The 26,728-nt window shown below is 37.2% G+C and overlaps 3 protein-coding genes across 11 annotated transcripts in view; 2 read left to right on the forward strand and 1 right to left on the reverse strand.

Moving 5' to 3' along the window:
* LOC126380631 (antichymotrypsin-2-like) lies at nucleotides 1-7,051 on the forward strand. The gene is made up of 7 exons (XM_050030174.1): nucleotides 1-239; nucleotides 611-1,107; nucleotides 1,813-1,986; nucleotides 4,039-4,255; nucleotides 5,064-5,278; nucleotides 5,623-5,805; nucleotides 6,651-7,051. Exons 1-7 carry the CDS (start codon nucleotides 224-226, stop codon nucleotides 6,930-6,932), a joined length of 1,584 nt encoding a protein of 527 aa, XP_049886131.1. The 5' UTR covers nucleotides 1-223; the 3' UTR covers nucleotides 6,933-7,051.
* LOC126380635 (facilitated trehalose transporter Tret1-like) lies at nucleotides 7,005-15,928 on the reverse strand. The gene is made up of 8 exons (XM_050030182.1): nucleotides 15,587-15,928; nucleotides 11,818-11,953; nucleotides 11,146-11,374; nucleotides 10,179-10,335; nucleotides 9,565-9,779; nucleotides 8,349-8,520; nucleotides 7,431-7,717; nucleotides 7,005-7,334 (listed from the first exon to the last, which is right to left on the reverse strand). Exons 1-8 carry the CDS (start codon nucleotides 15,656-15,658, stop codon nucleotides 7,052-7,054), a joined length of 1,551 nt encoding a protein of 516 aa, XP_049886139.1. The 5' UTR covers nucleotides 15,659-15,928; the 3' UTR covers nucleotides 7,005-7,051.
* The window catches only part of LOC126380643 (salivary glue protein Sgs-3-like), a 14,198-nt gene continuing 3,297 nt past the window's right edge, over nucleotides 15,828-26,728 (forward strand). Inside the window, exons 1-4 of one of the 9 annotated variants that reach the window (XM_050030196.1) lie at nucleotides 15,891-15,932; nucleotides 16,946-17,150; nucleotides 20,534-20,571; nucleotides 22,175-22,313. In XM_050030196.1, coding sequence (XP_049886153.1) covers nucleotides 22,283-22,313 — 31 coding nt within the window. In that variant the 5' untranslated portion in view covers nucleotides 15,891-15,932; nucleotides 16,946-17,150; nucleotides 20,534-20,571; nucleotides 22,175-22,282. The other 8 variants (XM_050030199.1, XM_050030194.1, XM_050030190.1 and 5 more) reach the window with 8 other exon arrangements.

The raw sequence follows: 26,728 nt of genomic DNA on the forward strand, positions 1-26,728 counted from the left end.
AAAGAAGTTGTTTACTGGCGAGCGTGGTACAGAGCAGTGGTGCGCGTCGTTTGTCCGAGCGAGCATCTCAAACAGTACAGCTCAGACGGACAGAGCAGCTGTGTGAGCGTGTCCAAGTGCCTACGGTCCACAGACGACTACTGAGATCCTTTTGTCACACAGGTGAAACCACGGTGCAAAGTTCAGTGTATATCGTCAAGGTTCGACCACCTTGACAGTCGCAATGAAGCTACTCAGCCGTAAGTACCCATTTAAAGATAAAAATTCTATATATAGAACTCAATTAAACACATTCCGTTTCTTTTAAACGTACGATCGTATTCGCATTCAGATCAAATATGAAAAGGGCCCATATCAACACTATGACACAATGAAAATTATTTATTATTATTAATTGTAACCTTTAACTTATTGAAACAGGAAAATAACAAGAATATTAAAAGTCCAGACCAAAGATTTCGTAGCATTTAGCTTAACCGGTCCACTTAATGAATAAAGTAATTAAAAATATATATACTTAACTGTACCCGGTTGGCACTTCCACCTAAGTGAAAAAAAAAAACAATAATAACAAATATCTCTCAGCTAGAATCTGTTTTACGTGTTGCAGTGATACTCTTAGTAAGCAGTTGGAGGATAGATGTCGGGGCTCAACTAAATCGCCGGAATGGAGCATCAAATATAAACCAGGATGCAATATATTTCACTGATAACAGACCTATGACTGAGAATAATACTCCAAAAGCGACAAAAACGAGTGTCGAGGTTCAGAAAAGTGTTGAAGATCCAAATGTGAATCGTCAGACGTTTGACCAAGATAGTTACACGCAGGCTGCGTTGGGAGTTCAGAATTATCCGTTTTCGGTGGCACCTTTAACGCCGAATGCGAACACTGCGTCTAGGGTAAAAGGACCAAGTTCCAGTCTGCAGCCTCCGAAGTACAATGGTGACAACCCTACGTACTATGACGCGTACAGCGACAGCGGGGATGTACCGGCCAGGCAAGACAGTTCGCCGGCCCAGCCCCCCCTACCGCATGTTGCGAAACAACCAAAGATTACCAACGTATCCCTGGCTATCAGTAACTTTGGTATAAATTTATTGAAGGTATGGAAACCATTTTTTGAATATAATATGCACGAGTAACACGAGAAGCTTTCATAGTTTTTTCAACATCCCTACTGCATGTAAAGAGGAAACATAGAATGTGTGAACACTCACTGCTTATCATCTCGGATAATGTCGTAAAACCGAATAATGCTATCAAAATTCTTCGGCATCGTACTCGCTTTTAGAATTACTACATCGCAGCGCGTACGATGCGGAAGAATTTTGATTTGCTTTCAGCTTAAAGGTTATTTTTTATTTCAAGCTACAGAACTTATAATTTGTTGGTACTTATCCTTAATCTATGTTAGTAACGATAGTACATTTATATAATGAGCACCCTACAACTTGCAACCTGCAGCAGTGCCTGATTTAGGGGCTGACATCCTGTCCGCAATCATGCTCAGGATGTTGTTAGAGCTGGCCCTCGCTCTGCGCACCAGAGACGAGCACCTCTTTCGCAATGTAGCATAGAAACAGTCAGTGCGCGCCTCTGCAAACATTCCTGATGCGCTGCAGTATCGGGGCAGCCCCATCAACACCCTGAAAGGTTACGTTACCTGTATGATGGTCTTTGTCGGCGATGTTTTGGAAACCACGGGTGTGTTATGAAACTGTAATTTTCTGGGAAGTTGTGGGCGTTAATTGTGTATGTGTCTGTCTGTCTGCTATATTTGAAAAACGTACTTACTGCTTTTTTTACAGAACATTAATCGTCGTGGAGGTAATGTTGTGATATCTCCATTCTCAATCAGTGAATTACTAGCGTTGCTTCAACAAGGAGCCTCTGGAGTAACGCAACAACAGATATCAGAAGCATTGCGAATGACACCGCAACTTTCAATGGAAGCGTTTAGACAATACAATAATAATTTCCAGGTAAGAATGTTTACCAGTTTACCAGTTAATGATTATTTGTGTCGTGGCGAAATTCCTAATGTTAAATGTCCAGGTTATATACGTAATACCAAAATGCACTTTCTTCTGTTTCTACCCAGACATATAGACGTGCAAGCAAAGTACGTCAAAAGTATAAACTAAATTGGAGGCAATATTTGTCGACACTTTTTTTTTTTTTTTTTTTTTTTTATTTATTTATTGTTGAAAACATTTTACATAAGGATACAATTGAATCGCATTGCTAAACCTTGCAGGTTTGTCTCAATGCAATATTCCGCTATTGTTACAGTGTGTACTTCAGAAGTATACCATTAATTAATAACACTATTCAACAAATAAAGTACACATGTCAAACGTAAAACTAATATCTACAAAGAACCCACTAAAAGTGTGAATACGTATGATATACCTACCATTACATCCATTTTTTTCTCTGTGAGTAAGTTTATGTAAAGTACTTACTTAATGAAATTTCTCTTGTAGGATTTGCGATAATGTGTATCATGCTTGAACGCTAGGTTATGTGACCATGTTTAAAAACTCTGGCGAATGGTGTGTTAACCGGCCTTAAAAGCCTCAACCTCCTGTGTGGACTACTTCATCCATCTCCTGTTGATTGAAGAGAGGCTTACGTCCAGCAGTTTGTTTATGCATATGTGTATGAACTATTTGTATTATAAGTCGTGCTCAAGACTTGCTTGCGAATGTTTAGCGTCGTGAATGTGAAAGTCAACCATATAATTTACCTACACTGCAAAGTAAACATGTTTGTGAAAGCGCTGCGACTTTTCATTTTACTAAGAATTTTGCTTGATTGTCATATCATAACCATAATCATTCATTTGTTTAAAACATGGTATTTTAACATGGTAACAAGTGTAAACAAGTACATCATGTTTTGCTTATAAAAATAGGCATGCAATATTGGTAGTGCGACGGGTAATCTTAAACAGTTTTATCTTATAAATTATTAAATTTTAGAGTTTTTCTTTCATTGAGCCATTTATACAATTTTGTCTTAAATTGAGTTAAAGGTAATTTTTTTATGTCAGATGGTAATTTATTATATTATAATCTTATACACATACACAAACAATTACGGTTATATTTTTCTGTCAATGGTACTTACATCCAAAAAAATCAGTCTATTGTGATTTCGTTGGCTTCTTGTGCTTACATCAGCAGCTGTAATGAATAAATGCAAGTTTTTTTGACAAAAATGCAGTCAATGACGAATTGGTCACATGTAATGTTTTTTAAATACCTACCCAGTTTGTTTCGTGTACGGTATGCTCCTGGTACCAAACTTTGACAGAATAATCAATTATTGACTGTAATATTTTGTAAAACATCACCACAACGGTTTTACTGGTATCACAGCAGGAAGAAAAAAGCGTGGTTTCTTTTTGTTAACACACATGAATAAAAGACTAGTATAACTACACCAGCCAAGTTGCAAACGATTACGGAAAACGGCAGTTTCTTTTTGACGTGTTTTTTTTTGTATGTTTGATAAAGAGGGAGCGTCGAGGGCTGTGACCCAGTAAAAAACGACAGCGAAAATTGTATTTGGGACTGACACGTCAACTTATATCAGCTTTGAATGTGATAATAAACCTATGCCGAAGAAGAAGGCATCGAGACAAACCCGTTTAGGTTTAACGTTGTTTGTAATCCAATGTTTGAAGTGTTATAAATGACAATCCCATATTTTTTGTCACAGTCGCTTTTCGAAATCATTTGAAACTTGTGTAAACCTAAATCCCCCCCGCCCCCGCCCTCTAAAATATATAAAACACAAACTTCTAAAATAAAATTCAAAAATGTGTTGTCTAATCTCTATTTGGACGACATGATGATGATGATGATTTCGACCCCTATTTCGATCTCTATTTACCCCCTCCGGTTGATTGAGGGGAGGCCTGTGCCCAGCAGTGGGACGTATATAGGCTGGTTATGTTATGTTATTTTAATCTCTATTTACCACCGGAATATCGCGCTTGATTTAATCCTTCCCATTTTACGTTTCAGAAACGCGGCAGCTCCCATAACACCCTGAGGGTAGCTAACAACGTGTACGTGGCAGATGTCTTCGACCTGAACCCTGCGTTTAAGAGGGTGGCCACGCAGTCCTTCGGCAGTGAGGTCACGCCCACCAAGTTTTCTAAGACTCAGCAGGCTATCCAACAGATCAACGGCTGGGTCGCTCAGAAAACGAACAACAAAATTACAGACCTTCTTTCAGAAGGTAATTACAACTAATGCCCGTAATATTAGTTACAAGTAATTAAACACAACTTGCAGCGTTAGGCTCACGATCTGAAGGTCCGGGTTCGATTCCCGTTGGGGACATTGTCGAAATCTATATGTGAGACTGTCATTTATTTGGTAAGGACAATCAGGCTTGAATCACCTGATTATCCGAAAAAGTAAGATGATTCCGTGCTTCGGAGGACACGTTAAGCTGTTGGTTGGCTATTAGCCGTAAAAAACCCCTCTATCGACCCGCAGTGGAGCAGCGTGGTGGACTATGCTCCATACCTCCTCCGGTTGATTGAGGGGAGGCCTGTGCTCAGCAGTGGGACGTCTATTGGTTGTTTATGTTATGTTAAATCAACGCAATCCAAAGATACAGACATATATTCATACTATACGATATACTTCCATAGACTTGTAGCACCATAATAAATATAATCATAAATAAATAAAACATGTATTGTGTTTGCGATTACAAACTTATTTGCAGTTGTTAAAGTAATCGTTACCTATGTGGATTTACGGATTCCGCGGTGCGGGAGTTTGGTCCTGCATATGACCGGCTCTCAGTCCAGCACAGACGATACACAAATTAAAATAAGAACTGGGGTCTAAAAAGGCGACATTAAAGCAATTCAGCTAAGAAGCAATAAGTACTGCTATTTGACATTTGGTGGCATTGCTCACTCACTTTTATATGCGCAAATGTTAAATTGCAATATTGATTTTTAGATGAGTTGATCTAATGTGGCCTCTATAACCCCTCAGTACTACATCGGTCTCAATTAAGCCTTTTTCAGATGCTGTAGGTGACAATACCCAACTGGTTATGGTAAACGCAGTATACTTCAAGGGCATATGGGCAGTCAAGTTTAAGCCTGAATCAACGCTCCCTAGAGATTTTTACGTGAACGAGGTCTCGAAGAAAACAATCCCTTTTATGCGCATACGCAAGATATTCCAAGCTGGCACAGACCCCACTAACAATGCGCAAGTTATTATTTTGCCTTTTGAGGTATGAATACGTTTTTATTTATATATTGTACAACGTCGCAAATTATAAGTTACATTCCAGCTAAGTAGTTAATGCCATTTGCGGAAAATCTAAATTTCAATTTAAGAATCGAATACTCACTGTACATGTATACCTACTACTTCATAACTACCTACTAGAAAAAAAATGGAACTTAGAACTCTATTAACATTTAGTGAGATTTCGGGTTGAAAAAAATAACGTAATGCGACATGGTTCTAAAGCAGGTATTACATATTTTAGCCGTTACCGTACACGCACGAAACAGTACTATCTTTAACAGTTTTTTGGTTAAATTATCTAAAACCTTCACTTGTTTATTTCAGAATGAGCAGTACTCCCTGATGGTTGTCCTACCCTCACCAGTATCAAGTCTTGAAGCTCTAGTATCCAAACTGACTGATGCGCAGTTGGCTTCGTATCATTCATTCTCACCAAAAGAAATCGACTTAGAAATACCTAAATTCACAGCTAAGTCTGACACTGATCTCAATCCAATATTTAGAAAGGTGAGTTTCGAACGACTACTGCCGGGTCTGCATGACAACTGCGCCGCGCGTGGCGCGTATTATATCGAGCGCTTGAGCCAATAAACGATACGAATGCTATCTACGTAGATGGACGTCAAACGGCTATTAGTCGAAGCGCTCAATAGGTATATTTCTCGCCGCGCGCGGCTCGGTTGTCATGCAGACCCGGCTGGGTTATTATTTGAGTATAATCCTAATAATGTTGCTGTTAAAATACGAAGCTAATCAAGTAATAATTTATCGTAACAAAAACATTTTTAATGTAAAATGTCGCCAAGACGAGATCACATCGATCGCAATGACAATTTATCAGATCTCTGTCAGGGCTAAATTTCTAACTCTAAACGCCCTAACTATACAAACCCTAAGTTTACAAACTCTACACGTTAGGGAAAATAAGAGCCTTGCCCGTTTCGTTACTACAAGAACTATATAACAGAATGACAATGAACAGTCAATTTTGTTACCTTACATCCGTGGTGGCGGTAGTGAAATCGGTTTTTCACCTTATCCGCACGTGATGGTAGCGGCCAAGCCACATATTTTGTCTAACGTGTAGAGTTTGTTAACTTAGGGTTTTTATAGTTAGGGCGTCTAAATTATTCTGATAGGTATTCATTTTTATTACAACAAAATAATACCGAAAGAAAGATATAAAGAAATTAAATTATGAAAAATATAAATGAAATTAAATTTAGTTATCTACAATTTTTTTTTCTTTTTCAGGTACGTTCTCGACCATTGATTTTATTATGAAACTCCTTTGACGTTTTTATTTTGATTTTTTGGTCAAACAGTTGTGATTTGTCGTTCGTTTATTCCAGATGGGTATAACGAACGTGTTCAGCCAGCAGTCAGAGTTGTCCGGACTGGGCACATACCGGGCCTACCCCCCTCAACTGTCCTCGGCCCTCCACACCGCTATGCTGTCCATTGACGAGGAGGGGGGCTCCGCCGCCGCCGCCACCTCCTTCGCGGTTGTTGCCCTCTCCTACGACGACCAAGCTATACTCTACAGGTTCAACAGACCCTTTTTAGCGGTTCTGTGGGACAACGAATCCGCCGTCCCTCTATTCATGGCAAGAATCGAAGACCCTAGAGCCTAAATGCATTTTTAACTCACGTTTTGTACGCTAACGCGAATTATAAGTAGGTATGTAATGTAGACACATATGAACTAGTCTTAAACTTATGTAAGTCTCACTTTATTAAAAAAAAGAAGTAATTACACTTTTTTCTTAAACCTCTTGAAATAGTTAATGACTGGATCGTCAGCGAATGTCCTCAGTTCTCCGTTGTAGTATGATTCTATCTCTTGGAGAGTTTTCCCTTCAGTCTCTGGTAGGAAGAAATATAAGTACACTGTCCCAATGAAACCGAAGGCAGCGTACACGGCGAATGTGCCCCACAGTTGCAAGGCGGATTCTAGGTTTATGAATGTTTTTGATCCGATGAACATTATGACATAGTTGCCGGCAGCAGCGAAACCTTGTGCTAATGCTCGGCTCCTGCAACGAAAAAAATGCAATTACAGCTTATTACGCAGTCTTTTATATTGATAAATGATGTTAAGTTTCTTGCTTTTATTCGTTCGTCGTACTTACTGGAATGGAAACACTTCTCCAAGCAGCACCCAAGGTATTCCCAGTCCAGTGAAGACTGCCATCAAGTAGAATAAGACTAGTGGGACGTAGCTTGTCTCTGTAGGGAACGTGGTGACGTCATAGGTAAACACGGAGTCGTCAAGGTTGTGTCTGGCGTATATGCTGAGTGCCATAGATGAGATAGCGGTGCTCAGCAGAGCCGTGATGGCAAGTTTCCGTTTGCCGACGATTTTAATCAACCCAACAACAAGAACGCTCATTAACAACGTTATCATTCCCACCATCAACTGCAAAAGAAATAGGATCAGCTTTAACTTATTTTATAATGTTACATAAATTAAAAACTAATCTTCTATCGTGTGGGTTGTGAGGTGGATTACCAACCCCATCAACCCTGGTGTCACGGTTACTATCAGCCGCCAAAGGCCCCTGACATGGCTCATGTAACGACTACTAACTTAGTAAGTAGTAACCGGGACCAACAGCTTAACGTGGCTTCCGAAGCACGGATCATCTTTCTTTCGGACAATCAGGTGATCAGCCTGTAATGTCCTTTAACCATACTAGGGATCAGAAAGTGATTATCGTGATGTGTCCCCACCAGGATGTGAACCCGGCACCTCCAGATCGTGAGCCAGTGCTCAAACCACTAGACCACGGAAGCCGTTAATTAAAAACTAATGGGAAAAGACGAATAGGTAGGGCCCCAGTTGTATTTACGGTTTCTATAAAATCCTGCAGTAATTTGCATTATTACCTTGTCTGACTAGGAAACCAGTTACTGTATAAACGCTACCTCACTGGTGTCTTGTGGGTTGCGCTATCTATAAGAGACCTTTCGCGCCACCTTAGAGTTTCCACTTCAAAGATCGAAATAAGTATTTGTAGTATTTCGCAGTCTGGAAATGAATTACTTACAACGATGTTTTTCCCGTCATCAGCCATACCAAACGCCGAGCAGACGTTCACCATATTAGGCCGGATGGGCGTCAGGCCGCTCATCACGTAGAAAGTGAAATACATTATTATAAGAGTCCACGGCCTTAGGGTTTCTTTACACAACATGATGTATCTAAACCTTAGTAGCCACCTGCAAACATCGGATTGATTAGCATACGACTATTCTATTTTATATACATACTGAGGGGGATGATTCAGACCATGATACTGAGTTCCACTTTATATTAATAAAGTGGAATTTTCTGTTGCAAAATTCACGTTTTGTTTTTTTAAAGTATTTTAAATTCTTTAAATACTTCACTTCACTTGATATTATTACCTCAGAATAATGAGCTGATTCTTCCCCCTGAGTATTTGTTACGATGTCACTTACACCCCGTACAAGTACGTACAGGTAGCCATACAAGTAGGTATGGGTGTTAGTGACGCCGTAACGAATACTGAAGGGGATTATTCAGACCAGAAATTCATGAAAATTTTAGTGTTTTTTTTTTAATTATTTTCAGTTCCATGCTTGCGATGGAAAATTTCACCTGATATCAACTCAGAATCATGGTCTGAAATACCCCTCATTATTTTTGTTACGATGTTACTAACACCCTGTATAAATAGACCCCTTTTTATGTGTATTTGCCGCATATGGAATTAACTATTTGGCCAGAAATAAATAAAACCGACCTACGCGTTATATGTAGAATTCCTTAGTCTTTACGATATAACAATGTAATTTTAGTCTAATAGTCTAATACTAATTATACTTTAGTTTTTTTTGTAAAAACGAAACACTTATAAGAAAGGAAAACGGCAATCTACTTAGGGAAGTAAATGATTCTATTCCTTGGAAAAAAACATAAACAAAACAGCCACAAGTAACCAAGGAAAACCTTCTCAGGGTCGAGGTCATATGCTGTACTTCTCGTTTATGTTTTTATTATACCAACCACCTCAATTAAAATGGATTTGAGATTTTATTTGTAAATTTTTCATTGTCGTGGTATATGAACAAAGTCACGCAAGAATAGAAGGAGCCATAGCATCTTTGTAAATGTTGATAGCTAGCTTAAATTAAAACGTATAATGTATTTTTTTTTACTATGAGATATGATGCTACAATGTTATCGGCCATTTCTGGGACATCAATCAATCTAAAGGGAATGGGGGCAAAATGTTTAACCTTTTGAACATGTTCATTTCGTTGTGAGGACACTCTTGTGTTTCTTGAGTACTGGTGCAAATGACACAGAGTTCTAGCTTCCTAGTGTAGTCACGGAGGGCATCATACTCCTCCCGAACCTGGTCAGCCGTGGTCCACCCTCGGAGGTAGCATAGTGCTTTGAGAGCATCTTTTTCTTTGCCTCGGGATAACAGCCACACTGGTGTTTCTGGGACCTGTCAATATGCCAACATAAACTGTATTCAATGGTAGGTAGTTATAACATGTTATAAACTAAGTATAAGTTTACGTATGATATAATAATGAATGTGAATAGCCGTAAGAGTCCTAAGTCCTGTGATAGATATGATGAACATTTATTTATAGTGAATTATTTGATAAATCGACTGCAGTATCTGAGTCGCAGGCGCGGATGCGGGCGGTAAGCGCGCCTTTACTGTAATTTAGCTTTGAACTCGCGGGACTCAGCTTTTTTACGTGACTTATTGTACATTTGCCGCAAATGGCCAGACACGGGACCGCTGAGGGCTCTCACCCGGTACCAAATTTAAAACAGGCTTGAGGGTACCCAGCTGACCATCAGCATTGCACCACACCAAGTATACTTTACGTACCAGAAGACATAAGATCATGGAGCCGAGGGGTGCGACGAGGCAGCTGAGCGCGGCGACCCGCCATGTGGTCACAGTGCCCAGGAAGTACATGACGAATACTCCTATGGACGTGAACAGCTGGGTCAACGTGCAAAGCGCCCCTCGGGTTGAAGGTTCACTGGAATCCACAGAGCGTTTCGTTAAAGAAAGAAGTCAGATTACCAGTCTAGAAATAAGTTTGTTTACAGACTTTTCGACTTTTAGTTCTATAGCCGTATCTTCCAAAATTAAGTAAGTAGTATTTTCATTTGTAATATTATGTCTTTTAATTAATAACCGATAAAGTTGTTGAATTACTTCGATGTTGCACAATATTGTAGTATAGACCAGTAATAAACTGTCAACCAAGGTTTCGACGTGATTAATAAATTGAAATTTATCTACCATCAAAAATACATTGTAGCGGTTTATTTGGAAATATGACCTGGAACTGGGAATTATCTCAGATAAACAAACCGTCAAATGCTTGTCTATTGCGGTGGTAGGTACCTGAGTGTTCGTTCAATGCCATGAAACCTACTAGCCAGAGATAGGCTGATGATGTTACAAACGTGAGTGTGAGATAGGGTTTTGAAAACGGCCCTCATAGATCGCTCCTATCATAGATTGATAAGATGTAATTGACCAAAAAAATATAAGTTAGAATAGAATACTTAGTAATGTTTATTGTTTATAACTCGAATCAAAATATTTGGGACGAATTACAAAATCGATTCACGTGAAATTTCCTTTATTTTATATTGAATGGGTTTGAGATTTAGTTTATGTCATTCATATTGTTCAGTTAAGCGTATGCATCTTGAATAACGTGGTCCATGGACTTTGCCCATTTACAAAAGCCATTAATCAAAACTTTCATTCAATTGACTTTAACAGTTTTAAAGGATTGTAAACCCTACGACAATGAAGAATACATGTTTAAACTGACCTTATTTCACCGACATAGGAGTTGATAGGTGCCTCCATGATTCCTGTCCCGAGGCCCAGCAGAGCATTGGCTATGAACAACGAGGGAACGTTCCACGCGTAGTACAACAATGTCCAGGCTATCAGGTGAGGTATGTTCACCAAGAAATTTGCTTTCTTCCTCCCGAAGTAGTCCACGATAGGACCTGATACTATCGCACCGAGTGGCTGTGTAAGGTATGAGAGGCTTCCTAAAAACATAGATTGATGATAAGTACATGAGAGATTAAAAACATAATGGTGCTATTCTATGCAAGATCAGGGGGCTTAAAATGGCCACATCCAAGCAATTCATCTAAGAAAACAATATTGCAATTTCACATTTGCGCATATAAAAGTAAGTGCGCAATGCAAACAACTGTCAAGTAGCAATATTGCTTTCTTAGATGAATTGCTTCAATGTGGCCATTTTAACCCCCAGATTATTTTAGTTCCTGCGGTGTAATTCTTTGAGTTCTCGCTGCGGTGACGGTACAGGAGGCGCATTATCGCGCGCGTTACTCTTATATCGCGAAGAAATACTGCCTTCGATATTTACACATGTCAACGCTTCCTCTGGAGCTGACGGACGTAAACGTGGCCTGAATTCAAAGAATTACAAAGCTATTCTCATGGTAAACTGTAGGGCACTCACCAAACCAAGAAGCCTGAGTTTCAGTTAGAAAGAGATCATTATCAGAGTTGAGTAGATCCGGCAGCGCGATGGTTGCAAAGCTGATTGCCATCCCAATGTCCAACAGCAGAAAATTTGGAGACATACATGCTATGACCTAAACAAAAAAATACGATTAAGCTCAATGCAGAGGCGTTACCGGCAGAATTCCGGTACGGATTTTTTTATACAGAAATCAGTCGAGACGCTGCGTGAAGCGGTTTTATAAACAAACTCCAATGAGGGACTTTCCAAGATACGTTACTCAAAAACAACAATATAGATGGCGCTGTAAAGATTTTTATTCGTTTAACCTTCTACATTAATAGCCTATATACGTCCCACTGCTGGGCACAGGCCTCCCCTCAATCAACCGGAGAGGGTATGGAGCATACTCCACGACGCTGCTCCACTGCGGGTTGGTGGAGGTGTTTTTACGGCTAATAGCCGGGACCAACGGCTTAACGTGCCCTCCGAAGTACGGAATCAACTTACTTTTTCGGACAATCAGGTGATTCAAGCCTGAAAAGTCCTTACCAAACAAAGGACAGTCTCACAAAGTGATTCCGACAATGTCCCCATCGGGAATCGAACCCGGACCTCCAGATCGTGAGCCTAACGCTCTTACCACTAGACCACGGAGGCTGTTCTGTTCGTTTAACCTTCTAATTTCATGGATAACAGACATGCATCTTTTATCTTTGTTTTTGGGTATAAATGCCGACCTTTTTTATAAATGTTTATTACAATTACATCTACCACAAATGTATGGGAGATATTCAAAGTTTTTCGTTAGGGCCATATATAAGTATATATAGGACATGAGTGAGATTCGTATCTCGTAGTATAAGTACGTACGTACCTAGTTTTATTATTCCTTATTCTATAAGAGTTGTTCCTTATGTCTCATAGAATGAGACAGTGTGTGACAACACTGAGATGTATTTCTCTATAAGTAGTAGGTAAGGTCAATGTGGTGAAGACCGTCTGGGCTAAAAGACCGTCTATTGCCAATAACTTCTAAATTTGAATAACTAGCGCCTTACGTCTTTGTCGATAAAATAGTCCCTAAAGAGCCAGTCCGAACTAAAAACCGTAGATGGTGCTAGTATGATTAGTTTGGACAATATCGGTCCTGCAATTTTTTTTACCATTTCGCGCTCTAGAATGCAGTGGCCAGTGGCGGATTTTTGATCAAAAAAAAGTGGCAAATCGGAGGATTCTCAGAAGTTTTTCTGATCACTTAGGTTATTTATTGATCCATTAATGTATTCGTTAAACATAATGCAGGAATATAGCTTTTAGTTAGAATTTATACCAGTGTGAAATTTTAAATTAGAAAATATAATAGTTGGAAAGACCGTCTACATTAAGAGAGGGAAGTCCGTCATATGCCGATGTTGCCTCAATCCAGATATTGACAACTATTACAGCAGAGCGTATTTTATGCAAGACTAGTGAGATAGTATTTTGTGTCCCATTCTGTTAATATTTTGTGTTTGTGTGTGTTCACATTATAAATCTTATTGACTTATGCCTAATATTAAGTAATATGTGTACGTCACATAGTCTACCACCAGACAATCAAGACGCTTTTTAGTGACACCTCATTTGTTTAACTCTGATAAGTGCTTTAGGGGTTAGGAGGGAACAAACGTGTATACACACATACATACACACATAGCGCATAACCCTCCTTTTGTTTCACCGCAGTCGGGTAAACAATATGAAGAAATGTTTACAACCACTGTCACCAAAGATATGCCGGTCTTGCCTTGTTTCATAAAAATAATCATTTATCTATGTAATGAAAGCCTTATTCATAAATCGGTAAAGTACGTACCAGAATGACATTGTTGGTTCACCGCCTGAAAGTATTTTTATACGTCTAGGCCTACGATTTCTTACTAATAATGCGTTTTTCCCTTTGTGGACGGACTTGCCTCACACTGCATTGGAAGACCGTCTACTTTGACATGTTTTAAAAAAACGATTGTATATCAAAAGATTACGGCGCTTTCTCTTATATTTAGACTTATAAACATAGCCAAATAAATTATCTATCATACCCGATCATTTGACTTGGTCTACAAATAATATCTTCTTCAATAAACTCAATCAAACTCAAATTTTAGAACAGTATGCCGGTCTTCCCCACATTGACCTTACCGTTATATTTTCTGTGTCAATAGCATAGTTTCCCGTGGTTCATTTACACATCTATCTGGTTTTTAAAGTGTTTCAATCAAAAGTGAAGTTACTTTAAAGGGTTTTGATCCTATGAGATTTTATTTACTTATTTATAAAGGAATTAAAAGTGAAATTATCAATCATACCCCTAGCATTATCCTGTTTTTACAGGGTCCGCTTACCTAACTTAAAGATTTTGTCAAATCCTGTCGGCCAGGTTTTTTACAGAAGCGACTGTCTGTCTGACCTTCCAACCCGCGAAAGAAAAACCAGCCTAATACAGGTTAGGTCACATACCTCCGAAAATGCTTTTTTTGGGGAGAATAAAAATGAAATTACTTATCAATAATAATTAATATTGGTTACCCAATAAGGGAGATACATTACGAGTACTAATACAAAAATAGTTTAAAAGGAGAACAATTGCAATATTATAATTACACTGTTACAACCACGGAGGAACTACAAAGAATAAATTTCAAAATGCTAGTTTCTAACTAGTCAAATCAGTTACTTTTTACTAGACGTCAAAATACGAAATTACTATGGTATTTGTATGAAAAAGCAACCTGTGACGTCATAGAAAAACGTGACAAAATGTCACACAATTTATTACTTTTTTCTATATTGTATTATTTATTTCAAAATTTATAACTTATTTATCAATTTGTTTATTTTTTTCTATATTATAATTTGTCAATAAGTTAAATGGAAAAAAAATATACAATACGTATTTTGTCGTCTTTAGTAATCAGTATTTCATAATTTATCTTTGAATTAGGAAACTACCCAATTATAAACAAAAGATTATAGTTTTAGGACGATGTCATTGAAATTAAACGTAAGCTAATAATTTTTATATCCACCAAGGTAAAGAATGTCAATTTGAATTACATATTATGAAAAATAAACGGATACCCAAGTGTCCTGGTTTCAATTTTGATGCGAAACGCTGATTAGGAAAATAATATTTTATTTCATTTCACTCGTTTCATAACGACAGTGTCTGAAAATAAGCTGGCTTTGTTAGGTTTCAAGGCTAGGAATTATATAATATTAGAAACATAATTTAACAGACCATAAAATCCCCTGGAAAATATAACTATAAAATATAAATATATAACACGTACTTAGCACAGTACCTATTTCGCTTAGCATGTCTTTTCGAGCACTACATAGGTATTTTAAGAATTTCTCAAACTCAAACTTAACTTAAACTTATTACCATTTGTATCAGTAAGTGGGTATTTTCTTTGTAATCGAACTAGTTTGAGACAAGGGAAAACAATAATTAATTAATTTAGAACGGTTTCAAAACTGACGCAAAGCTGATGATCAACCAACTCCAATCAATCAAACAAGAAACTATTTGAAACACTAACTGTATAAAATAGTAAGTTTTATTAATTTAGATGGTGGAAAAAAAAATCCAAGCCTGCGTACGCAAACATAAATGTACAATGATATATATACTTCAAACAGAGTATTACAATATTATGTTTTACGTCCTAAATGATGAGGTCATTTTACAAAGTAAAAGTAAACAAAGCCGTGGACATACCTGCGACAGAACACATCTCAGACGACTGGTGCCAACTGGAGTTATATCTTCAACGTTTAATTTATGCACCATCCTTATTTGTTTACAAATGTGCACAAAATTAAAAAGTAAATAACAATTTATTTAATAAAATAAAATAAATTAGTTTCTTAAATTAATAATAAATAGTTAATTATATTAAGCAAAATATATTTTCTTTTAAATAGAGGTAGATGTAAATTGTTTCAATTTAATTTGTTTGAAGGTGAGCCAGGTGAGGTGACTTTCTCGCACTGGCTGGGCTAGCTGACTGAGTATAGTGCAGAGAGAATTAACTCAGCCACACTGCGCAAGCGACTGACACGATGTATGATGAATCCTTTATATTATTTATTACCGATTTCTTTATCATCTGTCACACAAATCACATAATAGTACCATACCTAAATAGGTATAGTTAAGTCGTTACATTGTTGCTGTAACTACCACGTATTTGCTTAATGTTGATGTTCTATGAGTAACAGGTGTATACATAAGGGAAAAATCTTCAGGTCTGTCGTTTTAAATTTTATTTATTTATTTGTACACAATAAAACAGACACAAGAAACATACAAAGAAAACAGATAGTACAGGCAAGCTTATCTCTAAAAAAAAAAAATTGTACCGAGTGAGAGCCTTCAGCGCTCTCCATTTGTCCGGCCAAGTAGTTAATGCCATGTACAATAAATCACGTAAAATAAGGATTGCGTGTCAAAAGTTGCAGCAAATTATCTTATACTAATTTGCTTTTGGTTGCTTCTCCTACCCCATTAGGGTCCATATTATGTATTCGTTTACAGGGTGTTAGAGACTTCGTAACGAAAACTTTGAGGGATGATTCAGACCATGATTCTGAGTTGATATCAAGTGGAATTTTCCGTCGCAAAAGTGTAGAACTGAAAATAATTTAAATAAACACTAACATTTTCGTGAATTTTCTGGCAGGAAATTTCGTTTGATATCAACTCAGAATCATGGTCGGAATCATCCCCCTCAGTATTTGTTACGATGTCACCTAACACTCTGTATACCGACATAGGGATAAAAAATCCGGAAGAATAATATGTATATAAATCCGTACATTTCAAATAGTACTTATGTCGTTTTTTTATAACTGGAAACGTGCAACATATTATTGTATTTATTGCCCAATCCCGATAAGACTGACGTGAAAATGGCTTTGGTTTTGAATAAATTTAAATATGTAGATGAAAAGTCGTATAGTAATATGTTGCGCCTGTACCTATTAGGTAAGGACTTGTAACCATTCTTATCTTCCTTTTCTCTCGTGTGGGTTGTGAGGTGGATTACTTACCAACTTCTGCACCTTGGTCTCATAGTTATTGAGCAGCCAAAGGCCTGACATGGCTCTTGTAACGACTGTAACCTGGACGTAACTGATCAGCCTGCAATGTCCTAACCAAACTAGGGAACGCAATGTGATATTTGTGATATGCCCTCACCGGGAAACGAACTTGGGAACTCCGGATAGTGATCACAATGCTGAACTAGACCGCGGAGGCCGTTAATGGATAGATGTAAAAGGTTAAAAAGGCTACATCGAAGCAATTCATCTAAAAAAGCAATATTTCTATTTGACATTTGTTTTCATTGCACACTTACTTTTATATGCGCAAATGTCAAATTGCAATATTGCTTTTTTAGATGAATTGCTTCGATGTGGCATTTTTAACGCCACTGGTTTTTCCCTTTGAAGATAAGTAAGTATTTGAAAGTGTTCCATATTTTTATTCGTTCAACAAAGTGGGTTATTGTACAGGATGTATGTATGTAAATTACAGGGAAGACTACAAACTGCTGGTTACTTTAATAAGTATTTGAATAATTGAGAGGCTAATTGTGCACTTCAAGTAATTTAACACATACCTAAGTGTGTCGCTTGATTGTTCCGAGTATGGATGTGCAATATGTATGTTCTTTGTTAAATCTATACTAATATTATAAAGCTGAAGAGTTTGTTTGTTTGTTTGTTTGTTTGAACGCGCTAATCTCCGAAACTACTGGTGCGATTTGAATAATTCTTTTTTTGTTGGATAGTCCATTTATCGAGGAAGGCTATAGGCTAAATAACATTACGCTATGACCAATAGGAGCAAAGACAGAGCGGTAAATGTGTAAAAAACGGGGAAAATTATTCATTTTTGAAGGCTTTCTTTGCGTGCGCTGCGAAAACGGTTCAAGATACACAAAAAATATGTATGAAAGAATTATTCCTCTATACATGATCTAAAAAAAAGTCCGCGACGGCATATGTCTATCTTTTAAGGTTTAGTCACAATGACCGTTTTTATGGTACCAAATTTGGTCGAAATAATTTGTATAAGTTGTATCAACATAATAATATTAATCTTTATTCAAATATAAATATAAATAATTATGTTGTTGGTTAAGAGTACTTCATCTATACTTATAATAAATCTGTAGAGAGGTCAATTCTGTACATTAAATATTTTTTCAAAATAACTATCAGGGGGTGATAAGTGGTCGATACTGATGCCAAAAATGCAATCAGTAAAATTTTTGTCTGTCTGTCTGTCTGTCTGTATGTTCCTTATAGAAACAAAAACTACTGGACGGATTTTAATGAAACTTGGTACAATTATTCTTCACACTCCTGGACAGGTTATAGTATACTTTTCATCACGCTACAATCAATAGGAGCAGAGTAGTGAAGGGAAATCCTTTTGTATGAAAAATCTAAACCACTCAAGTTAGACGTTTGACATTTGGCATGCAGGTACCTTAGATACCGTAGAGGTACACTAAGAAAGGAATTCCCGAAATTCCCACGGGAACGGGAATTAGCGGGAAAATCCTTTTGTATGAAAAATCTAAACCACTCAAGTTAGACGTTTGAAATTTGGCATGCAGATACCTTAGATACTGTAGAGGTGCACTAAGAAAGGAATTCCCGAAATTCCCTAGAGAACGGGAATTAGCGGGAAAATCCTTTTGTATGAAAAATCTAAACCACTCAAGTTAGACGTTTGAAATTTGTCATGCAGGTACCTTAGATACCGTAGAGATGTACTAAGAAAGGAATTCCCGAAATTCCCACGGGAACGGCAATTAGCGGGAAAATCCTTTTGTATGAAAAATCTAAACCACTCAAGTTAGACGTTTGAAATTTGGCATGCAGGTACCATAGGTACCGTAGAGGTGCACTAAGAAAGGAATTCCCAAAATTCTCACGGGAACGGGAATTAACGGGAAAATCCTTTTGTTTGAAAAATCTAAACCATTCAAGTTAGATGTTTGAAATTTGGCTCGCAGGTACCTTAGATACCGTAGAGGTGCACTAAGAAAGGAATTCCCAAAATTCTCACGGGAACGGGAATTAGCGGGAAAATCCTTTTGTATGAAAAATCTAAACCATTCAAGTTAGACGTTTGAAATTTGTCATGCAGGTACCTTAAATACCGTAGAGGTACACTAACAAAAGAAATTCCCGAAATTCCCACGGGAACGGGAATTAGCGGGAAAATCCTTTTGTATGAAAAATCTAAACCACTCAAGTTAGACGTTTGAAATTTGGCATGCAGGTACCTTAGATGCCGTAGAGGTGTACTAAGAAAGGAATTCCCGGAATTCCCACGGAAACGGGAATTAGCGGGAAAATCCTTTTGTATGAAAAATCTAAACCACTCAAGTTAGACGTTTGAAATTTGGCATGCAGGTACCATAGGTACCGTAGAGGTGCAATAAGAAAGGAATTCCCGAAATTCCCACGGGAACGGGAATTAGCGGGAAAATCCTTTTGTATGAAAAATCTAAACCACTCAAGTTAGACGTTTGAAATTTGGCATGCAGGTACTTTAGTAAACTTAAAGCTTAGTTGCAACAGGATATTACAAAATTCCCACGGGAACGGTAGTTTGCGGGAAAAACATTTGTATGAAAAAATCAAATCTAAATAAAAGGAGAAACTGACTGACTCAGTGACTGACATATCAACGCATAGCCTGAACGGCTAAACGTAGGCATTTGAAATTTGGAAGGGACATAGCTTAGGTACCGTAGAGGTGCACTAAGAAAGGAATTCCCGGAATTCCCACGGAAACGGAAATTTGCGGGAAAATCCTTTTGTATGAAAAATCTAAACCGCTTAAGTTAGACGCTTGAAATTTGGCATGCAGGTACCTTAGTTAACTTAGACCTTAGTTGCAACAGGATATTGCAAAATTCCCACGGAAACGGGAGTTAGCGGGAAAAAAACATTTGTATGAAAAAATCGAAACCGCGTAAGATAGATGTTTTCAATTCAATTCAATTAAATTATTTATTGCATTCCATGTAGTACAATGGGGTGTTACATAGGCATAGGAACTAAAACATGGACCCTGTAGGGCACAGCAACGTTGAAGGGAAGAGAGGAAGTGTGTATTAAAATTAAAACTCAATGAACAATCAATTAAAAAAAAATCAATTCAATCAATTGATTCAATCTAGCATGCATGCATACCTTAGTAAATATAAAGTTTATTTTTGGCTGTATTTTGAAAAATGGGAGTTATTAGGAAAAAAAAATTATGAAAAAATCTAAACTGCATAAGTATGCACTCCCACACACACAAAGATCTCTCTCTTATATAACACGCCACGCGGACGAAGTCGCGGGCAAAAGCTAGTGTTATTATCTTTGTAACATGCCTACTCTATGGTAAGTGGTGGTATGGTAAGGTTACCTTACCTTACCTACCACAGGGTACCTTACTAAGGTACCTTGTGGTAGGTGTATTTGACCCTCGGTAGATTTCATAAGATAATAAGAATGATAGATGACTAATACTTACTTAATTTATGACACTTCGTTGTCTTTTTTTCCTGAGTTCATGATGTCACTTACCGTAGAAAAAAGGTATAGACGAATTATCAAAAACCTAACGTTTTATATATATTAATTTCAGTATTAACCTTGCCTTGGACACAACAACATTTGTTAAGCGTAAGTTTTTATTTATTTAAACGGAAATTAAATTAGTTAAATAATATGGATCGTGAAGCTCGGTGGCGCAGCGGTAAACGCGCTCGGTCTGCGATTGTTGAAGTTAAGCAACTTTCGCAAAGGCCGGTCATAGGATGGGTGACCACAAAAAAAATGTTTTCATTTCGAGCTCCTCCGTGCTTCGGAAGGCACGTTAAGACGTTGGTCCCGGCTGCATTAGCAGTCGTTAATAACCATCAATCCGCACTGGGCCCGCGTGATGGCTTAAGGCCCGATGTCCCTATCCATCCATAGGGAAGGCCCGTGCCCCAGCAGTGGGAACGTTAATGGGCTGATGATGATGAAATAATATGGATTTATTTTCTACTTAAATTATTATGAATGCTTGTTATATAGTAATAACATACATACGTGCATTCATAAACTCACGCCTATTTCCCACCGGGGTAAGCAGAGACTAATCTATTATTTGTAGATACATATATCCCAACAAAAACATTTCCATTTAAAATGTGGCCAAGTCGAGAACATGACGACTATCACAAAGTATCAGATCTCATGTAGAGCCTAGCTTCTAACTCTACACGGGCTAACTATGCAAAACCTAAGTTTACAAACTCTACATGCGTGGGTTTAATTATATGATGATGAATACTATATCTAGGTATGTTATAACGCTTTGTTGAGGAGTGTTTTGGACCATTACGCGTTCCGATGTGCTGGTAAATAACACTATAACAACAACAGTGCTGGTAACTGGTGCTTGGTGGTGCTGGTTAACAGAATTAAAAATAAGAACTTTACTTACACTAAGTACTTATTCCCTGATGTTTCTACATTCAAAATAAAGTAATTATGCCATTATTGATATATATATATACAGAAGATGAACTCAGTTGGTTTGTGGATCTGGTATTTATTTCTAGATTACCAGCTACTTACAAAAATGACACGTCCAAGTCTTGGTGCGATGGTGGACCTTTTCATTGGGACGTTCGGACACGTACTTTTTTATGTTCGAATAGGTACCTGTGTATTGAACACTTACTCATTGCAATATAATAAAATTATATTTTAAATGTAAATTATATCACACACGCGGTGTACCTAGATGAACCTACTTAAATGTATTCTTCATTGCGCTAGTTACACCACCTCGTGTTCAGCAGAAAAAACTATACTTTGTACTCTTTGAGGTTTAAAACCGTAACAATTATTGTTTCTGCGACACCTAAGCGTGATGTAGTATAGATGTTTTTCTGCATTTCGAGCCTTATCGTTAGTTGTTGACGGTCGTACCTACCATTAGTATCCATTTTTAGGGCTAGAGGAGAATAGTCTCCTCTACTTATACTACTTACCATGCAATACTTATACTTATCAATTATCTAGCCAATGTGTAGACATTGGCTAGATAATTGCGTCTCTTAAGCCGCCACATCGTCATATTCCTACTGTGCTATGGTCTGTAAAAAAGCGCTTTAAAGCGCAAAGTGCTTTAATGGTTTTCTTTGATATGTTGCAAACGCGAAACCAAGTATTTTAATAGCCCTCCCTCTTTTTTAAAGTTTGTTAATAAAGAGATTGTTCTTCCTGTTTCCAGCCAGACGACTACTGTGCGTTGTCCACGACGTGTGTGCACGACGGGGTAAAGATCTGCGCACGCTCACCGGAGTGTGGCACCCGCCGCGCTTTTCTCGACCTGTGTGACATGTATGAATACAACTGCGACTACAAAACGCGTACGTACTTCAGTAATACCTCGTTCACAGGCGAGCTCTATGTTGCTTAGGCTGTAAATTACATAAATGGGATAAAAATACTTTCTTCAACTTTTTAAAAATATTTTCAATTTATTTTCTCATATAGAACGTCGTGAAGAAACAATGCAATTGCATAAGTACCTTTGTTTTCATAGGGCTTGCTTGTTTTTAATATTAGAAGATATAATAGTAAATACACAATATATCTCGCCGTCCCCATGGAATAAAATCGTAATATACTATTACCATCGTTTTCGTATTCTCGCAAATCAGAAATACGTTTTTCGAGATATACTTCATATGTACATTTTGTTTTTGTATTTTTCCTTACCATTTTGTACTACGTCATATAGAGTTTATTTATTTACGCGAAGAAAAAAGTTAATGCCGAATACTTTTATTACAGTTTTTCCCGTAAAATACACAAACAGTAATATTCGGGTATATTAAGAAAAAAAATCTTTACGGTAATGTCGTTTACAATTTACACTTCATATACTTAACCTAATATTTTTGGTTTGAAATTCACTAGACTTAGCACGATAATTTGAATCTGTGTAGTTTGTGAGAAAATCCCACAACTCCTATATTCCCATTATAAATTTAAAGAAATGTGGTATAATCTGTGGTGCCTTCATCGCAGATATAGTCCCCATTATTTTAATAGACACGTGCTAGTATTGACATTCCCACTTTTTTCTTAATGACTCATTAAATAAAATTGCTAAAAATATATAATGTAAATTACTTTTTCGTATAAATATAAGCTTATTTCACAAGTTACAATGATTATAATGATTATTTTAGTTTTATTAAGACTAAAAAACAGTTAATTGCCCGTCCTGTATTTTATTTTCGATTACGATTTTATTCGTTGGGAACGACGACCTATGCGGCATAAATAAAACTGTAATGCGTTTATCTGGTAACAGTAGGTACATAGTGCAGCATTACTGTGTTTCACAACCTTTTAGGTTGGTTCGGTTCATTGGCCGGCCGTTTTCCTTCCTTTTTTGGGTTTGACAGGATTCTAAGGCGGAAATCCAACAAAAAACAATAATCTTGTGCTTCGCTTCTCTTCTTAAAAACCCAAGTAGAAACAAACGCAAAGTACTTACAGTGCTCAAAATGTATGACTATTCCGTGAGAATTAGTCATTCCTCGTTGTCACTGTTCTTTAGACGTATAAGGCCTTGTATTAGAGTCATCAGATAAAATATTCCCCTATCAATCTAAAATCGTTACTCATTCACAAAATTTTTGGTATGAGATTCATCATAATATTGTCCAGATTAAGATAAGGGAGCGACTTATCCGTAACACAAGATTCAGGTACTTGAGACTAATGTGAGATGACACATCCATACTAATATTATAAATGGGAAATTGTGTGCGTGTGTGTGTCTGTTTATTTGTCCGACTTTCACGGCAAAACGGAGCGACGAATTGACATGATTTTTTAAAAGGAGATAGTTGAAGGGATGGGTAGTAGACATAGCAGTAGCTACTTTTTGTCTCTTTCTAACCCCCCATTTCTTTAAAATGGGGAGTGGGAGTTTGTGCATTCCGCAATTTTCAAGGTAGAAAGCTAAAAATTGGTACGCGGACTATTTGTGACTAACAAAAATAGTGCAATAATTAAAGCACATAATAACGGGTTCTTACCGCGTTTAAATGGGGATATGAGATCCCGATATTTCGACACTGTTGCAAGTGTCGGCACTTGCAACAGTGTCGAAATCCCCATTTAAACGCGGTAAGAACCCGTTATTATGTGCTTTAATTTTGATAATAACCGCGTAAACTTAAAACAATGTAAAAATAGTGCAACCCATTTAAAGAGGGGTTGAAAATTTATACGGGACTTTTCCAGTTTTCATGGTAGGAAGCTAAAAATTAGTACATGGTCTCCCTGTTTCTAACGAAAAATACCTGCCTTATTTATTTCTATGGAAAGCTTCCCCAGCCCCTAAAATTGGGGATGGAAATTGTGCACGATTGATTCACTTTTGGCTGTTCATGTTTAGCTTTATAATCGAATATCGATTAATCGATTATGGAATATGGACCTCCTAACCCTATTTAGGGGGTGTTTTGTTAATTCGACGACAATAACGACATTATCGTATATCTATCATATTTTAAAAATATCTACTAATTAGATCGATTATAATCGAATAATTGGTAGATATAGTCGATTATGTCGAGGTATTTGTTAAGATAGTACCTATTGTTGCATAATGTGGTTGAACAATATTAAATAATAAAAAACAGTCTATACATATACGTCCTACTACTGGGCACAGGCTTCACCTCAATCAACTGGAGCGTACTCCACGACGCTGCATCACGGCAGGTTGGTGGAGGTGTTCTTACGGCTAACAGCCGGAATCAACAGCTTAACGTGACCTCCGAAATACGGAATCAAGTCTGCAAAGTCCTTACCAAAGAAAGCACAGTCTCACAAAGTGATTTCGACAATGTCACCATCGGAAAACGAACCCGGACCTCAAAATCATGAGCCTAATAGACCTCGGAGGCTGTTAACAATACTATGTTAATCAATACCTCGATAATCGATTATATATAATCGATTATTGCAATATAATTGATAGTAGCGATATATGATCTGTGGTAGCGATAATACAGATAGGCATATCGATATTTAGATAATTTAGAGGTTTGGAAAATAACCGATTATTAATCGATTTCAGGTTTGATGTTCCGATTTCCGAAAACAAAGTCGGTTTCGACTTTATAACGTTGTTGTTTTTCGGATTGGATTATTCGTTAAGTTTAGATTTATAATATTTCTGGGCTTTTGAGGACTAAGACAATCGCTTTGGCTATGGAATTAGATTATGTTTCGAGTTCTCTTCTGTGTTCTAAATCAGGAAAGGAGAACCGTGTTACCCCGAATTTAACGCGAGCAAAACCGCGGGCAAAAGCTAGTTCTATAATATAAATAACAATACAGGTACTTACAATCCACGTGACATTTAAAATAACCTAAGATGGCATTGTAGTTTATTGATTTAATATATACATACATACGTAATACTTAGTATAAAAAGGTTTGTTTCTTTGAAGTGAACTACTGAATGACTCTATACGCTGTTATTACCGTTATGACCTGCATTTTAGGGCAACAACAGGGTATTTGACTGGGTCAAAGGTAAATTATAAAATTCTTATCTAGAAATAGAAGCCAGTCTAAGTTAAAAATCAATCTCATTCAACATGTGAGTATGACGTATGACCACTTTTATTGATGACGTCACAAGACTATATTTCCATACAAACTCCAAAAACCCTGGTTGTCAAGTTGCCTTTTTTGCCTTAGATAAGCAGAGTAGAGGTAGTACGGTATAATTTGTGACTGTGAACTAAGGAGGATGAAATGTGTAAGTTTTCTCCTTTTCTCATTTGTAACTTTGAATCTCAAATCCATACCAAATACAAAACTTCTCAGAAAATATTCTCATAGATCATCACTAAATCCGAGTAATTACAGGATCGCTTTGTTTACTGATCAATATTTAGACTAGGATTAAGTAGATTGTCTCTTACCATCTTACAAATAAAAAATAAACCAGGGGTGAACCTGGGTTTAAGTATTTCACAGCCAAGCAAAATCCAATTATCATACAATTCGACTGAACTTTGCTTGGCTGTGAGAGCCTTCAGCCCGGGTGAGAGCCTTCAGCGCTCCCCATTTGTCCGGCCAAGTAGTTAATGCCATCTGCGGCAAATCTACAATAAGTCACGTCAAAAAAAAAAAGCTCAATACTTAAACCCACGTTCATCCCTGGTTTATTTTTTATTTGTAAGGTGGTTTGTTTTATTACAAAAATGGTGTTGTTTGCAACGGATTAGCAACAAGAACGTTTTATTGGTATCCTTTATAAAATATTTAATTATTCTAAGTAATTCCTATAACTTCAGAGAAAGTAATAATTTTATCACTGTTTACGTTAAATACCTTAAACGAAATTATTCGGCGTCGTAAACGGTTAAAAGGCTTTCCTATGTCCAAAGTATTTAAGGGTATCATCAATCTTAACTATGTTGCAACAGTTAGATTGGAGTAAAACTAGTTCGAACCAGATAAAACGGTTGACATTCTAAAATTTATTAACTTGGGTTTCTCTGTTATCTTTCAGAGTACACGAAGTGCGTGGATAACCAACAGAATGGTATCGTTTACACTCGACCAACCTTGCCAACCGTTGGCCCTTCCGGATGCTGTAGAAAATATAATTAAATAATTTATTTCGAAAGAGCAAGTAGTCTTACTCCAATCCTTATTTTTTTCGACACTCCAATTTCTTTTAATTCGTGACAGGAACAGTGCTTTATAACACTTCAAATTATAAAGATAAGTTCTTTGTTTA

This window comes from Pectinophora gossypiella, chromosome Z, assembly GCF_024362695.1.
Source record: "Pectinophora gossypiella chromosome Z, ilPecGoss1.1, whole genome shotgun sequence".
In the NCBI taxonomy this organism is placed as follows: domain Eukaryota; kingdom Metazoa; phylum Arthropoda; class Insecta; order Lepidoptera; family Gelechiidae; genus Pectinophora; species Pectinophora gossypiella.